This window comes from Sipha flava, unplaced genomic scaffold (genome assembly GCF_003268045.1).
Source record: "Sipha flava isolate LNK unplaced genomic scaffold, YSA_version1 114_pilon_pilon, whole genome shotgun sequence".
NCBI classification, from domain to species: Eukaryota; Metazoa; Arthropoda; class Insecta; order Hemiptera; family Aphididae; genus Sipha; species Sipha flava.
In genome coordinates this window covers 1,064,615-1,080,821 of record NW_020271737.1, presented here as the reverse complement: position 1 = coordinate 1,080,821, position 16,207 = coordinate 1,064,615, and the positions used below count along the sequence as shown (strand labels likewise).

The following is a 16,207-nucleotide window of genomic DNA, read 5'->3' as shown; positions in this document are numbered from 1 at the left end:
TCCAATTATTCACTATAAAAAAAAAAAATATCGAAAACTATAGAAATCCAAAGTAATAACAGTTTGGTAACCCTTAGCCGAGGACTATTATCCAGTGCTACCAGGAATGCAGGAGTGGGTGATATACCAGACGAATGGATGTTCACAAACGATTCACATAATAAGTTTCTCTACACCGTCCACATTTACTTCAAGGCTGTTGAACGTAACACATGCACTCACCGCTACCACCGCTGCCGTATCATTGATTTTTTCATTCCGAACGCTTGTCCAGCTGCCATCGAATCAACCCCGAGATTCGACCGAGGATTTCGAGCAGGTGTTTTCGTCGTTCCTGTCAGGTGAGATTTTTTATGTGCACGATTTTATATAATTGTAAATCGCTAGGCCATTTTCGTAACATTTTATGCATGGTTTTTATTGTTAGGAAAAAATGTTTTTTTTTTTTAAATAAATATTTGTCGATTATGTAGTGCCGTAACTGTTATTGGTGAATTTTATTTTGGTTTTTTTTTTTTATATAAAAAACCAATTTAATTTCAATTCAATCGCGCGTCCCCTTGACAACTGCCCATTTCGCCAACCTCTAGTTACGACACTCGATATGAAACACCAACTATTTGTGATTACGTGTAAAACACGTTGGTCGTTAGTAATTTAAATATTCTATAAGCTCACTTACAAGATCAACTTATTAACGGACATAAATGCTATCAGCATGACGTAATGTATGAACATATTGAGTACGAGGCATATTCCATGAAAGATACGAAAAAAATATTGTACAATATATTACCGTATATTGTACATTATATACCACCTGTAACGCTGTTATCTTTGATTCATTTATTTTCTCGTTAGTTGTTTTATCCGAGTGAGGCTAATTGAGGTTCAAGAACTTAGCCAGTTGTGTTTTAATAAATTCATATACGATTGTAATTCAAAGAATAATAGGACCTTTCGATATTAGCTGAATACGGTTCATGAGTAATGATATGGCACGGATGAGATAATATTATCGCATACTTTGTGGTTGTATTTTTTTCCAGTATATAGGCAACACAAATATACACCTTTTCAGTTTCGCTTTTTTTCGAACGGCATCTCTAAATTATCACAGAATTGATTAAATCCGAAGTACCAATTGAAAGAAACAAAAACGTATCGGTCATGTTGTAGTTCGCTTATATATTGAGATCTTATTAGTTTAGTATTATTAGTTCAGATATAGATTTGATAAAACGATTTACTTTTTATTATAATGAAACAATTAGTTTCATTGTTTGTTTTGACGCTTCTTACGGTGCGAAAAATACAATTTGTACACTAAAAATTAAAGATGCAATAATAAACAATAAACTATAACATTTTGAATTGCTTAAGCATTTTTAGTTACTCTTACTAACAACTGTATGAAATTAGTGAACAAAAGACGAACAAAAATACAAATTTTATCATATCACAATTTCATTTTTATATTTTTTTAAATCAATTTAAACTATATATTTACAAAATAATAAAAATTAGGCAATTGATAAGTGTACATGCTAAATTGAGCAAAAACAATAATAATAATCAGAATTCAATTAAAAATAATAATTCTTAAATAGTCATAAAATATGATAAATTATGTCAAATATAAATTAATAAGATGTCAAGTGTTTGTTAATAATAAAATACTATTTACAAATGTTTAAAACTGTCAATTTTTTATTTTTTAACTGCCATACCGAAATAAATTTCCTATTTAAAAATTTAACACATGTAATGATCGTGAATCTAACAGCCTAATTAAATAAACATGATCTAAGTCTGAGTATGGGTGTTTATAAAATACATTGCATAGATATTCATTTAAATTAAAAGCTATTCCTTTACCAACTGAAAGTAACGAGAAACTTTGTACAAGATTATTTTCCAATTCAAACTATAAATTGATAGAAATCATTATTAGGCATTTGTAAGTGACAATTAAGTTATATGTACAGAATGAGGGTATGCTCTAAAACAAGATATTAAAAGAGATAGTTCTATATTTTATTGAGGACTACCACACTCCATATATAAATCACATATATGTGAACCTAAACAATAACTATATATGTATATACTCGCAAACAAAGTCACAAAAATATTAAATTATGGTAAAAAGCATGACAAAATAAAAAATATTAACAAGCTAAAAAGTAAATCATATTATTAAATCCTTCGACCATATAAACTAATAATAGACGCGGCACACCGATAGTATTTTGACAACATCTAGTATCGTGTGAAGTCACGTTCGAGCAACACTGTCGCGTCAGTCGGTTGTACGGATATATATATATATATATATATATATATATACGAAATACGGATTACTCTTTTTTTTTTAAATAATTGTATTGCTATATTTCCAATAAAAGCAAATATAAAAAAAATAAAAAAAAATACGGATTACCATAGACTGTCGTTACTCGTTTGGGTTAATACAATAGATTAATTGTCCAAAACCTAAATGTCTAATGAATAATGATGAGGTATTTTAAATTCCACGCCGAAAAAATATGTAGATACAAAAATGGATTAGTAAATTCAGCCTGGGAAAATAAATATTTTTAAACTAAGGGTCCCGTGACTGTACGACGCGACTGTACAGTTCGCGACTCGGCGTGTTATAGTATTTAGAAGTCACAAAATGTTCAAACGAACACGGAACGATCGTATCTTAGACGACAATCGTCAATCATGTCATATCTTATCACCATTACCACATATTGTATATCTAATCCAGCGTTTACCCATGTTTCGCCGAGGAAGTATATTGTACGATCTTCACTGCGATAACGCCATATGTCTTCAATATAATTCTGTCGCCATACCACGAGATATCCTCTTTCCCTTAATGCGCTGTTTCGGCTTCTTTTGGTGTATTTAAAATTTAATTCTTTCAATATCCCTCGTAAAGATGTACAAGGTATATTTGGAAGATCTGGATCATTATTGATAGTTTGAACAATTTTGTTCAAAGTTGGAATCTCACGTCTCAACCAAAACCCATAAATTTTCTGACGTATAGTGTTTTTATTAAAATCATCAATTTTTTCCAGGTTTGTTAGACGATATTTTTTTTACACGACGACGTAAATTCACCACTTTTTTTTGTATTCGCTTATTGTACTTATAACCGTACGCATTCCAATACCGGAGTCTCTTAAAAGAGATGCCATCAATTCTTTGTACTTCATACCTGGTTGCTCTTATTTTTTGTCTTGTATAGATATATTATTTTTATTTTTTGCTGTCTTCCAACAAACTGGAGATTTTTTTTAAGGGTGACAATATTTCTGAAGAATCAATGTTTTGTTCGACAGATGTAGAAGGATCATTCGATTCATGTCGATTCTTCATTGAAAATGTTCATTTTAAAAAAAAAAAATAATGACAAAATGACAAAATGTTAGGCAGTATACAACAAATGTCAAAGCAAACGCGCGGTTCGAAGATGTGACCCACACTATGTAGAGTATACGTTATAATACCGTTATGATAAACATTATACATGTGTGTCGACCATAGACTAATAATATTATACGTCTATGGTACCGACCGTTAATACAGTGATCGTACTGTATCGATATTTCAAATTGTTGGGGATGCGCACAATCGAACTCGTTTCGGTCGGGACACGGTTTACTTCTCTCGTGACACGGGTATATATATTTATGTGTGTGTATATACAGCAAGTAAATATAATATTTATTATATACATAAAATTAACTTTATTATTTAAAATATATATTTACCATTATAATGATACCCATACATAGATGTATTAATATAGGGATGCGATATTTCTCAAGCTCGTTCGGGTTTTCGAAACCCAACTGTATAATAAAACTAATGTGCCTACGATGACAATGGAAATAATATAACAATCACGCCTGTGATGGCTAGGCCCCTCGACCTTTACAATGCGACAAGGAACAGATATGTTCGACCAATACTCACAATATGTAACTGTGTTGAGTGGCGGGTTTCATCCCACGCGACCGCACCGGAACTGTGACAAAAATGTTGTCTTTTTCGGCATACCACGGAGTTACAAAATAATACAAATAAATAGTTGTCACGGCCCTGGGTACGTGCGACCACCCTGACACAATTACAGACGAGAATGCACAGGTCCGCAGCACTGAACAACGAATTTTATGGAACGATAGTTCACCAGATGGTCGATTTACAGTAGACAAAAATGACAAGTTGAACAAAAACGTAGTTTTCACGAAGACGACTGCACGAACATTCGAACAAATTGAAAACGACGTGCACATCACCAAGACAAAAAAACGAGAGAGAGAGAGATGGTGCCGACATCCACCGCAGTCTATGGCCGCCAGACACCAAGACGAAGATAAAATGTCTGAGTGCCACCGCACTAAAACTAAAACACGAGACCTTTACAAAAATTTGTGGCACTGAGACCATGACTTGAAAGAATACGTACAACGTTTTTTTTTTTTTTTTTTAGAAAAAATACAATTAGAACATTTTCTGAACGTAACCGAATAGTTTGACAACGTGAAATAACGAACACATTTTTATGCAATGATAACGATGCAATGACGTACCCGACCGGTCGCACACGGAGGCTTATCGCCGCCGTTGACAATGGCTACGGATATGCAACGCACCGCACTAAAATGATAAAATGGAATGAAAACAAATGATACAAAACCTATATATCAAATTAACATCAACAAACGGAATTTAACGCCTAAAAGGTCCCCACACACTGCAGCGGTGGCGTTAAACTTGTACACTCGTATTGTAATGGAAGTCCGCACACTGCTGCGGTAATTCGGCCACGGTAAAATATCACCGCTGCGATATTTATAAAAACCGTAGCATGCTCGATTTTACCGCCACCGCTCAGCGGTATTTTCTATTGACTTATCAAATATACGCTAATAGTACTTATCTAATATATATATGGTGCATATTAGCAGGCTCGGCTCAAGGGGTAAGCGACATAAGCCCACGCCTAAGGCAGCATTTTTCCTCGACAATTTTTATGTATAAAAAAAATATTTGCACGTAAGGGGCGGAAAAACTAAATTTCGTCTATGTTTGTTTAAACACTTGAGCCGGGCCTGTATATTAGTCTAGACTTCGATTATTTCGTAGAAACTATTCAAGTTATAGTTTAATATACTATTTAACTTAATTAAAAATAATTCATATAAAAATAATCAATACAATATTATATATATATATTTATATATATAATGAATATGATATGTACAGTAGTATAAGTACTTAATATAGTATCTACTAACGTACTATATAGATAAATCGTCAATTTATCAATGACATAGGAATTAATAATTAACTATACAATTATTGTATATAATATATAAATATATTCAGTGCTCGAATTGGAGGGTGCGCAGGGGGGACGGAGCTCCTCTACTATTTATTTTTTTTTTTGCGTACCCCAACTATATTTTTTCACCGGAACGGGGGGACGCGACGTTCATCTTAATTGATGTCCAAAATAATTTTTATGTGAATTTCAATTTACGTTAATTGGGAAATGAATTTTACGATTTATAATATCAAAACTATTTTTATAATTAAAGATTATATGATGGTTATGATAAGGACAACGTCGTCATTTCTTGAAAAATATAAATAGTAATGTCTGTGAATTTGGTGTATTATACTTTATACATTGTACCGTTTATTATTAATATTGGCGATCGACGATATCGTCATTTCGGAAAAAAATAAATGTCTTCACCTCTACCATAGCTCCTCTACTTAATTTTTTCCAATTTAAGCACTGAATATATTATGTTTATACTGGATAAAAATCGCCACCGCCACCGCCACCGCCACCGCCGCAATGTGTTCAGGTCTGCGATTTTAATATCGCCACCGCCACCGCGGCAGTGTGTGGGGACCTTAACTCATAGACGTGCGCAGGATTTTGTGTCGGGTGTTCAGCATACATTTTTAACCGGCCCTAAAAAACAATAACCTTCTTATTTCCTTTATATATCCTACTCCCCCACCCCAATCAATGCCTACGAATTACATATAGGTAGATACAACTTTATAAAATTACATTACTGCCATAATGCTAATAAAAATCACTTACTTGCTACTAATTCTTTTATTTTAGATTTTTTTTGATCTGAAAAAAAATCTTTTATCTTGTAGCCCTTAACACTAGTTTTCAACAGTAAAAGTCTTTTTTTTGCACGAACTTTTTCCAGATCGCCGAGTCGTTTACTCGACATGACAATGACTAACAGAACACAAGGACGAGGTCCGATTTGAAATTTTAATAAGACTGGAGACTGCAGTAACAGTGAAATATCGTTACAAATATAATAGTCGATTAGGTTATGGGATTACTAATTACAAATTATGTGAATCTATTCCGTTTTCGTATCGCTGCGCTGGTTGATTGGTTAAAGCACTATTGTCATTGTGGTTGTCTCTGTAGACCGTAATCTATACTCTGTTCCAAAAGAGAAGACACGATTTCTGCGCATTTTTCCCCTTCCACCTGGCTTTGTTTCACGCAGTGAACTTTATCGTATATAGTCTATTTCCGATCATTGCCGACGGTGTATACTAGTGATGGGAATAATCGAGTGATTTCGATAATCGAGAGATTAGTAATCGAGATATTATAGTAATCGAGTAATTCACTCGATTAAAATAATCGAGCGAATAGTAATCGAGGTTATTTTTTCTCGATTGTTCCCATCACTAGACGTAACTGTATTGATTTTAAGACAAATCTAGTGCTCTCAAATAAATACTCATTTAATTAAACTAAAGATATATTTGGTTATTGGTTGAAAGAAAAAATCATTATTTTACATAAATTTAGTATTAATCTAGAATAAAACATTTATTAGAAATAATGTTTTATTATCATTAAAACATAGGGCCTTAGAGGTATTCAAACCTATCAAACTATTCTTTAAATTAATTATATTTTTTTACATTTAAGTAGGATGTATGCTTGAAACGAATCTATAGACTTCATTATTTCAAACATTTTTTTTTTGTTAATTTGATTTAGTCATCTTTAAATTATGGATATTAATGTATTGAATATGTATTTATTTTAAAGAAAATTGTATTAATTTAATATAATTCAGTATTAATTCTAGGTAAATCGTTGAACTTCAAAATAATGATTCCATTTCATTAAAACATTGAAAGATATTTTTCTGAGTGTACCTAAAATAATTCGGGACCCAATTCGGATGCAGCCGAAAAATCACATCCTCGCTCATCTCACGTTCAATTTCAATACAATGAAGCTAATCTTGATTTTTAACGACCATTTTTACACATTGTAGGCTGCCTGACGTTTAGCTTCTTTTTTCGACCATCCTTCGCCTGTATAAGCACATATTTTTACATAACGATTTGTGATTACACGTAACGCCAAAGTGAAAACACATAGAAAGCTGACCGTACCTTTGACCGTGTACCCTCTTAAAGAGCATTCTATTTGAAAATGGTTATCAGCTATTTTAACGCATGAATGATACTCCGGTATTTTCCACCATCGAGCCATACACAATTCTTGTAGCGCAGATACGGCATCCGTGTTCACTTTCAACGCGATGTTCTTCTCTACTTTGATTTTACTGGTGAGAGGGCACACGTTGATATTATTATCGGTTATTTGTTTAGTATTATCATAAAAACATTAATACCGCATCCGTTGTTTGGCCGTCATTGTAATTTCTTTTGTGAGTTCTGTCCTCGAACTCATACGGTCTACGTTCAATACGGTTGTTCCGTCGTCCGTGTCACCAGCCTCTGGTCCACCATTTGGAAAGGACAATAACTCATGAGTATTTCTGTTTGATGCCATCGCCGGTCCACTGTAGATTTTTCCGCACATCGGAACATCTCCGGGAGAAACTGCACTTTCGTTGACGATCAGTAAAGGGTCATATCCAAGTTCAGTTTGGCTCGACACGTGACACTGGTCTAAATCCAGCACATCGGTCTGAGCTGACACATGACACGGGTTCAATTTTTCGGTCTGAGCCGATGCGTGACATTGGTCAAACACATCGGTCTCAGTCGACACATCACACGAGTCCAATATTTCGGTCTGAACCGATGCGTAACACTGGTCGAACACAACGGTCTCAGTCGACACGTGAGACTTGTCTAATATCTCGGTCTGAGTTGTTGTGTGACACTGGTCCAACACAACGGTCTCAGTCGACACGTGAAACTGGTCAAACACCTCGGTCTGAGTCGATGTGTGACATTGGTCGAACACATCGATCTCAGTCGACACGTGAGACTTGTTTAATATCTCGGTCTGAGTTGTGTGACACTGGTCCAACACATCGGTTTCAGTTGAGACGTTTAATTGGTCGAATACGTCCGTCTGCATTGAATTATCTACCAAATGCATTATGGTTGTCTCCGTCGAGACTTCGCGTAAGTCCACCATCATCCGTGTAGATGGTCCCGCGTTCTCGGAGACTTCAACTTCAGTGGCGATAGTGGCCGACCGTTCGTTTGCAGCCTTGATCGCGCAGCACTGACCGAATTCCCAACAACGTTTGTGTATGGACACCTTACACACTATAAAACACCGGGAGAAAAAATATTCATGAGACAACAACAAACGCCGATGATTTATTTTAACAATATCTTAAAATGCAACGGTAATAATGTCATTCGAGTGTACAGGGCCGTCGTAGAGTTTGGTGAGACCTATATAGTGGCAACTAGGGGTAATTATGGGGTTAATAACAAAACTAATGGATGTTGTGGTCACCAAAAGTTTGGGGTCTGGGGCAAAATAGTCCCAATGCGCCTCGACGGCCTTGTGAGCGCATAAAGTATTGAAAAATTATTTACCAGTGCACTTGTACACATGCGATGAGTAAATCCGTCTAGTGTTGCATCCCACACATTTAAGGAACCAAGCACTCTTTGTTCCACGGTTCGTGATGTCCTTGCAATGATTGCTCATAATGTGTGCCCGGTAACTGTGCAATAAATTAAACGAGTTAAATAATTCGTATTCGGTTAAGTTCCGATCCATTCGACTTACGCCATTATTTCTCGTAGGTTCTTCGGTGAATTCTAATATTCGAAACGATATATTTTGCGATCGTGAAAATCAACTATTATAAATGTTCGATATCAACGAATAACTGGTATAGAATTTTGTTTTAGCAATCAACGCGATAGATGGTGAATTCCCTACCAGGCGATCAAACAATAATGTACATGCTGCCAGCATAATATTTTAAAAGCTAATAAATTGGTCGTAAACTATGAATATCCGTATGATGTATTGTAAATATTAATAATAAAACTCTTTCCCGTTGATAGTATTGTTAATCGCGAATTTAAAAATGTCTACTTTTGAATTACACGCATGTATTTGCCACTGTATGATTATAATTTATCGTGTTTTTTAAGTAATGGACAACAAATGAAGGTAATCATATAAACAGTCAAATTATATTTTATGAATTTTATATTGTATTCTGGGTATTTATAAAAAACAAAACTAATCATTAGTATAATAAATAAAATAAAAATAAATATAGATTAATTGAATTGTTCTCCACAGCTCTTTTTCTAATTAAAAACCGTCATAGTCGTACCTCATTGCACTTATCGGTACCTACATGCTTGCGATGTATGTATGTATGTATTTACATTTAATCGACTTGCTTGAAGAATACCTAGAAGAAGTGTCAGAGTAACAAAAGACAAATCAAAATAATTTAAGTATAATTTAAAAAATACGGAGAGGAAGAATGGTTTGTGATTATAAATTATGTAATGCTATAATACTGTTAGCTTTTAATGTTACATATTGGTTATTGTATTTTTACTTAACTTGTGTTAACTTTTAAATATTTTTGAGAATGTGAAATTTCTTTTAGTTGATTTTTTTTTTAGATCGTTCTCATTATATCGAATGACTCCCACACCTAAGCGAAGTAAGATCCTCAATTACATTTATATATTTATACATATATATTCTAAAAATATGAGTTTATCGCATGTATTCCTTTGTAAATAAATTTGAACAAAAAAATTCAAATTCATGGGATTAAATAATTTCGCAATTCAAGTGATTGCGGTGTTTAAAATTTACGGGGAGGCTCATTTGTTTTTGAAATTCTTTCAATTTTTCTGCTGCAAGATTACTGTGTTTAAAATGACCTGCTATAGTTCGACATATTTTCAACACCCTGAGAAACTCAGTATTTTGATTAATGGCTTCATTCACACTTAAATTTAGGGTATGTGCAACACATGGGTGGTGATATTTTTGTAAATGATCATTTATAGCATGTTTTATATTTGCAACACTGTCCGAAACTATTGTTATAATTTTATTTGTTATATTCCACTCATTAAATATGTTTGAAAGTGCCGAAGCAATGTTTTTTCCGGTATGGCTATCTATAACTTCTTTAGTAGCAAGAACTGGAGAATACAAACAATCATTGAATATAAAATGGCAAGTTACAGTAATGTACGACCTAGTAGAATCAGATGTCCACATATCTGTAGTGATTGATACATAGTTTACGTTTTCCAACATATATTTTAGCTTTAAATAAATTACATTGTATTGATCAGGCAACAGTTTTGTAGTCAATAATTTTCTACTTAGAGGAGTGTATAATGGTTGCAATTGTTTTGAATATTCTAAAAAGCCAACATTTTCTATTATTGACAAGGGCTGATAATCGGTGGTAATCATTTTTACTACACATTTGTTAATTTCATTATTTTCTGCGACAGTTAGTTCATTATTTTTGTTGTACCGTATAATTTAAGTTGACGCGAACGTTTAACTAAAGGTTGATTTAAAGTTGAATATTCAGTTTGTGAATTAGAATTTGTTGAAGAAGATTGAATATTTGATAAGTTATTAATAGACTCAATGGAATTCAATTCGGAATCAGGATCGTCTGTTGTAGAAGCAGGAATAATAAGTGCCGTAAGATGTTTCCATTTTAAGTGCTCTTTTTAAAAACAAGATAAATAACGATATAATAATATATACTAATTATATAATTACATGGACGTGACAGTGGCGTGTCCAGAACTTTTGTTGTGGATGGGTCACAAATTTTTTTCTAACTATTTATAAATAATATTTTAATTTTTCATTGATCATCGGACTTACACTAGTCTAGTACTTATATGAAAATGTGGGTGGGCACATGCCAACCGGGCCCACCCCTAAACACGCCACTAAGACGTGCGTATGTAATAGAAAGGAACATATAAGGAATATAATAAATTATTTTATTTATATCAAGATGATTACGATATTTTTAAACACTTCTATTTTATAACTCCTATTAAATTTACTACTATTCAATATAAAAAAAATTAATAATTATTTTATATTTACCTTTTAAGTTAGTTGTATTTCCGTAAAATTTTAAATCTTTTTTACAAATTTGACAACTAATTGTAGTTTTGTCAACATTTTTTTTTTAAAATGCTCCCACACCATGGAACGCTGCTTACTGCCAGGTCGAATTTTAAACTTATAAAAAACTAGGTTGTATCTTTAATATTTATTATAATTATTTGAGAAAATTGATAGTTATATTATTTAATTTTTATAACATACTACTTACTATAGGCCAATACATAGTAAATACGATTAATATATATTAATATATAACGATTTTAACGTATAAAATGAACAATTAACGATAAAAAATATACGATACAAGTTGTATCATACAACATACAAATAAAATTAAAGTATACCGAAATAACAAATAATCCATGTGATCAAAATTTAAAATTATTATTCATAATAGATATAAATAAAATAATAATAGAAAGCATTTATTAAACGATTCCAGATAGTACAGAAACAGAAGAGGTATAGACATGGGCGTAGCGAGGGTGAGACAGGGGAGCCACTTGCCCACCCCTAAGCCTCAAACTGAATTATAATTGTTTATACCAAACTTGTAAGTTAAAATTAAAAAAGATATAAATATAAAAATAGTTCAGTGGGATTGAGTGTTAAGCTGGCCACACACTACGGTTTTATTTGTCCGTGTACGGTGTACGGTGTAGTTCGAACAACGTACACCGATAGTGTGTGGGCAATAAAACGGACGAAAAACACCGTGCACGGACACAGAATAAAAACTGAGGAGTTTGATTTTTTGTCCGTGTTCGGTGTTTGAAATGAACAAAACCGAAGGTTAGTGTTGTTCAAACACCGTACAAAGATACAAAATGGATAATGTGTGTCGTTCATCGGTGTACGAACTAAAAATGTGCGAACTACACCGTACACCGTACACGTACAAATAAAACCGTAGTGTGTGGCCAGCTTTATCTACACGTGCAATCGTTTTGACGTTTTATGTGTTATCCAATGGTCTATCTGTAGATTATTTGAATTACGAGTTTAACACTAATCACTTTATGTTTCCCCCCCCCTGATTCAAATCTTAGCTACGCCCTTGAGTATAGAAAATGTATAGAAAATCTATTGATAATTATTTTTACTTATATTCGTAGAATATACCGAGTACGGTGCGGGCCGCGAAATAATAAAATTCTCCACTCGTCATAGTGCAGATGGCAAACGCTGTTTTGATTGAAATATAAATTAGTAAATATAAAAATAGTAATTACTAATTTTTCATTCGATTATTTTTATAATAATCGAGTTACTCGATACATTGAAATAATCGAGTTACTCGATTATTTTTTCTCGATTGTTCCCATCACTAGTGTATACACTATAATTAAAATTTTGCACACAATAGTCGTGGGTGTGGGATGCGCACCGCCGAACGAAAACCGGTCGCCGCTTCGTGTCTTCTCTTTTGAAACGGACTAAAGTGTTTACGTCGAATTTCTCCAATAATTCCAATCAATTTTTAGACTTGTATTGATAAAATAGTATTATAATTTTTCATTTGAATAAAATTGAATATTTATATTTTAATTTAATTATAAACTCAATAGGTATGTTTAAAATTATTCATTCTATGTATATATTTCAAATAAATATCTACGAACCCACTAAATCCAAAATAAATTGTCAGGTGTAGTGAAAGCAGCATTCTCTGCTCTATACTCTAACTGTAACACATATAATTCGTATACATATTTAATGCATGAATAATACATATATAATAATTGGTATACATGTATAATATCTGATCAAGAAGTATAATTTCGTATTAAATGTATCGTTTTAAATTACATACCATCAAAAACAACGATTTAGGCAATTATTGTTATTAAAATTTATAATTGTTGTTTTATTAATAAAAGTATTTGAATTGTTAAGTTAATTGTTACAATTTGAAAAAAGCATGTACTTTATAACAGCAGTTTTGGCAAATCACTTTGGGTTCTTCTAACGTAATAGGCTCATTGGGTTTCCAGTATATCTTAATTCGTGCTCTCAACGCTCGTTTCCTCGTATTAATTTTTTTCAATGTCCTGGCCCTGATATTACTTTATGCATCAATTTTATCTCGTGAGCACTTTTCGCGGTTATCTTGTTGCACGGACCTTTATATTATCACAATATCTTTGTCCGTAACCCGAACATCTTCACAGCACAGTGACACTGGCAATTGTATTATAGTATTAAAATTTCGATCGTATGGAGTAATAACAGTATTAATTGTTTTAGTATGATTAATCAATGTCATACATTAATCAATAGTGAAAGTAATTTTTAAAATGACTACTCGTTTTTTGGATGTCGATGTATAATGAATAAGTTTCTGTTCTGGTTATTGTATGGTGTCTTGTCATGTTTATCTCATAAGATTATTAAAAAATTATAATTAGTAATTAGTAAATACTCGTAAATTAATATATAAATAAATAAACAGTCTATATAAATAAATAAATGTTTAACCTGGAATATTATTTTAATTATGAAGTAGAACCGGTTTCGAATTAAAAATGCACTATCAGGCGTATACTAATTCAATAAAATCATGACTAATAAAACTTAGTCACGATATTATTGGAGTGTGATTAAATACAGTATAATATAATATTATTTTTAATATTTTAATAATTATGAATATTTCTATGATATGTAACAAACACAAAAAAAATAAATAAATATATTGTAAGTATATCATACACACTTTTTTTTCTTCGCTAGTTGTTATCAATGAAAGATCAAATAAGTAACAATTGTTTAGTATTTCTACGTTTTGTAGTATTATTTTAATTTGTATCATCTACAAAAAAAAAGAAAAATATCATGTTTTTTTTTGTAAATTGGCTGTAATCTAGTGGTTCCCAAACTGTGATTCCTTTGGGAGTCGCAATCACTTATCGAAGGAGGTGCAAGGCAAATATTTATACTGTATATTACACTACCATATATTTATTTTTAGATCGACAGAAATTTGCTTATATTTAAGTAATAAAAAATGTTGTTTTGTGGGAAAGCGCAATTCATTAATTCTTTTTGTTTTGAGGAGGCGTGATCCAAAAAAGTTTGGGAACCGCTCCTATAGCCATTTGATCTCAAGTCACCCAATTATATAGATTTTTAAATAGCCTACTTTATAAAAAGTTAATTGCGTATAATTTTTTAATTTTATTTTGGACTAGCATGACACCAAATAGCTATAAAATATGATATTTTGTACATGGGAATTTTAATGAGTAATTTTTTTGGCATTATCATACGATTCAAAAGGATTATAGTAAAAATAATTGTTCACACATTTGTTATATAAGCAATTCAATCTTCTTTTACTAATTATAGTATTTTATATTTGTTATTTTATTTTTTGTTTTAATATAGATTAATAAGCTCAAACTATCGCTGAAATCATAATGTCTGAAATACCTCATTCATCAAAATCTTTGCCAGAAAAAAATCAAGTTATGGAAGATAGTCAAATGATAAATCATCAGGAGCCATTAAATCCACCAGAACAACCACCGGAATTAGATGCAACTAAAAAACATCAACAAATAACACTACTTTTAAAGTATGCAATGTCATCATCGGTTAAAAGTATACATGTATCAGTCATTCAACAAACACCAGTTACAGAAGAATTACCTACAGCTAAACCAACACAATTAAAAAAATCCATGGATTCCATAAGTAGTGAAATAACAAATACTTGTATTTGTGATCCAGATGTCATCATTATTGATGATAGTGATGATAGTTTAGACTTAAATTTAAATAATACAACTTCCGCCACAGATTTCCCTCCTGACTCAAGTATAGTTGGAAGAGGCGTTAGAACCACTGAAATTATGGACTATGGTGACAGGGAGAGAGATAGGATCACATACAGAGAACATCAGTATCCTAACGTACATCCTAATGAACTCCAGCCTTCTCATATGCTAGTACCTTTGGTCAACGAGGAGTATGAACAATTCATAGATCCTCCATATACTCCGTTCAACAATTCGCAATGTTTAATTCAACCGAACAACAGTTTTAACTATAGCAATTTTTCGTCTATTGGCATTTCCCTTAATGCAAATACAACTAGTACATTTGAACAGCAACCAGAAGGAAATAATAACTTGGAACATAATAGTAATAGTGACAACGCACGACCATTAATGAACCAAAGTTATAATGATAGTCAAGGTATGTCATCACGCAATTATTCATTGCAGGATCATGAAACGGCACACATTCTTGCAACATTAAGCAAAGTAAAAAAACCAAGGAAAAAATACAAAAAGAGAACTGGAACTGAATTGACCAGATCTGTTAACCCTGCTTCGGAGCAAAATGAAGCAAAGCTAAATAATTCTGAGTTTTCCTGTAATCTTTGCCCGAAACAATTTAAATCTAAACGTGCTTTGTCACAACACACGAGATTTCATAAAAAAAACGAACATCGTCCTTGAGATTGAATATTATTATTATTAAATAATAATTGTAATTATGAGCTATGTATTAAAAAATAAAAAGTTCATAAATCTATTTAATATATGCAGTTTTTCTTTATTGGAAATTTAAAATATCTAGAAATGGTATGATACAATGGTGAACATTAAGATTATATCAACTTTAAGTTAAGACTTACGAGTATAATAGTTAACTTAACAAGTGAGAATGCAAAAGGTTAAAAATGATTACATTTGATTGCTACTCAATCATCCTGTCATCTAAAATACAATTTACACTTCA

The 16,207-nt window shown here is 32.2% G+C and overlaps 2 protein-coding genes across 2 annotated transcripts; one reads left to right on the top strand and one right to left on the bottom strand.

Moving 5' to 3' along the window:
• Window positions 1-217: 217 nt before the first annotated feature.
• Window positions 218-15,924, top strand: LOC112690710. Its single transcript, XM_025564782.1, has 2 exons — window positions 218-341; window positions 14,846-15,924. Exon 2 carries the CDS (start codon window positions 14,878-14,880, stop codon window positions 15,922-15,924), a length of 1,047 nt encoding a protein of 348 aa, XP_025420567.1. The 5' UTR covers window positions 218-341; window positions 14,846-14,877.
• Window positions 7,355-9,260, bottom strand: LOC112690719. The gene is made up of 5 exons (XM_025564792.1): window positions 9,098-9,260; window positions 8,902-9,032; window positions 7,731-8,622; window positions 7,489-7,661; window positions 7,355-7,407 (listed from the first exon to the last, which is right to left on the bottom strand). The coding sequence occupies exons 1-5, from the start codon at window positions 9,100-9,102 to the stop codon at window positions 7,355-7,357; spliced, it is 1,254 nt and encodes a 417-aa protein (XP_025420577.1). The 5' UTR covers window positions 9,103-9,260.
• Window positions 15,925-16,207: the final 283 nt, after the last annotated feature.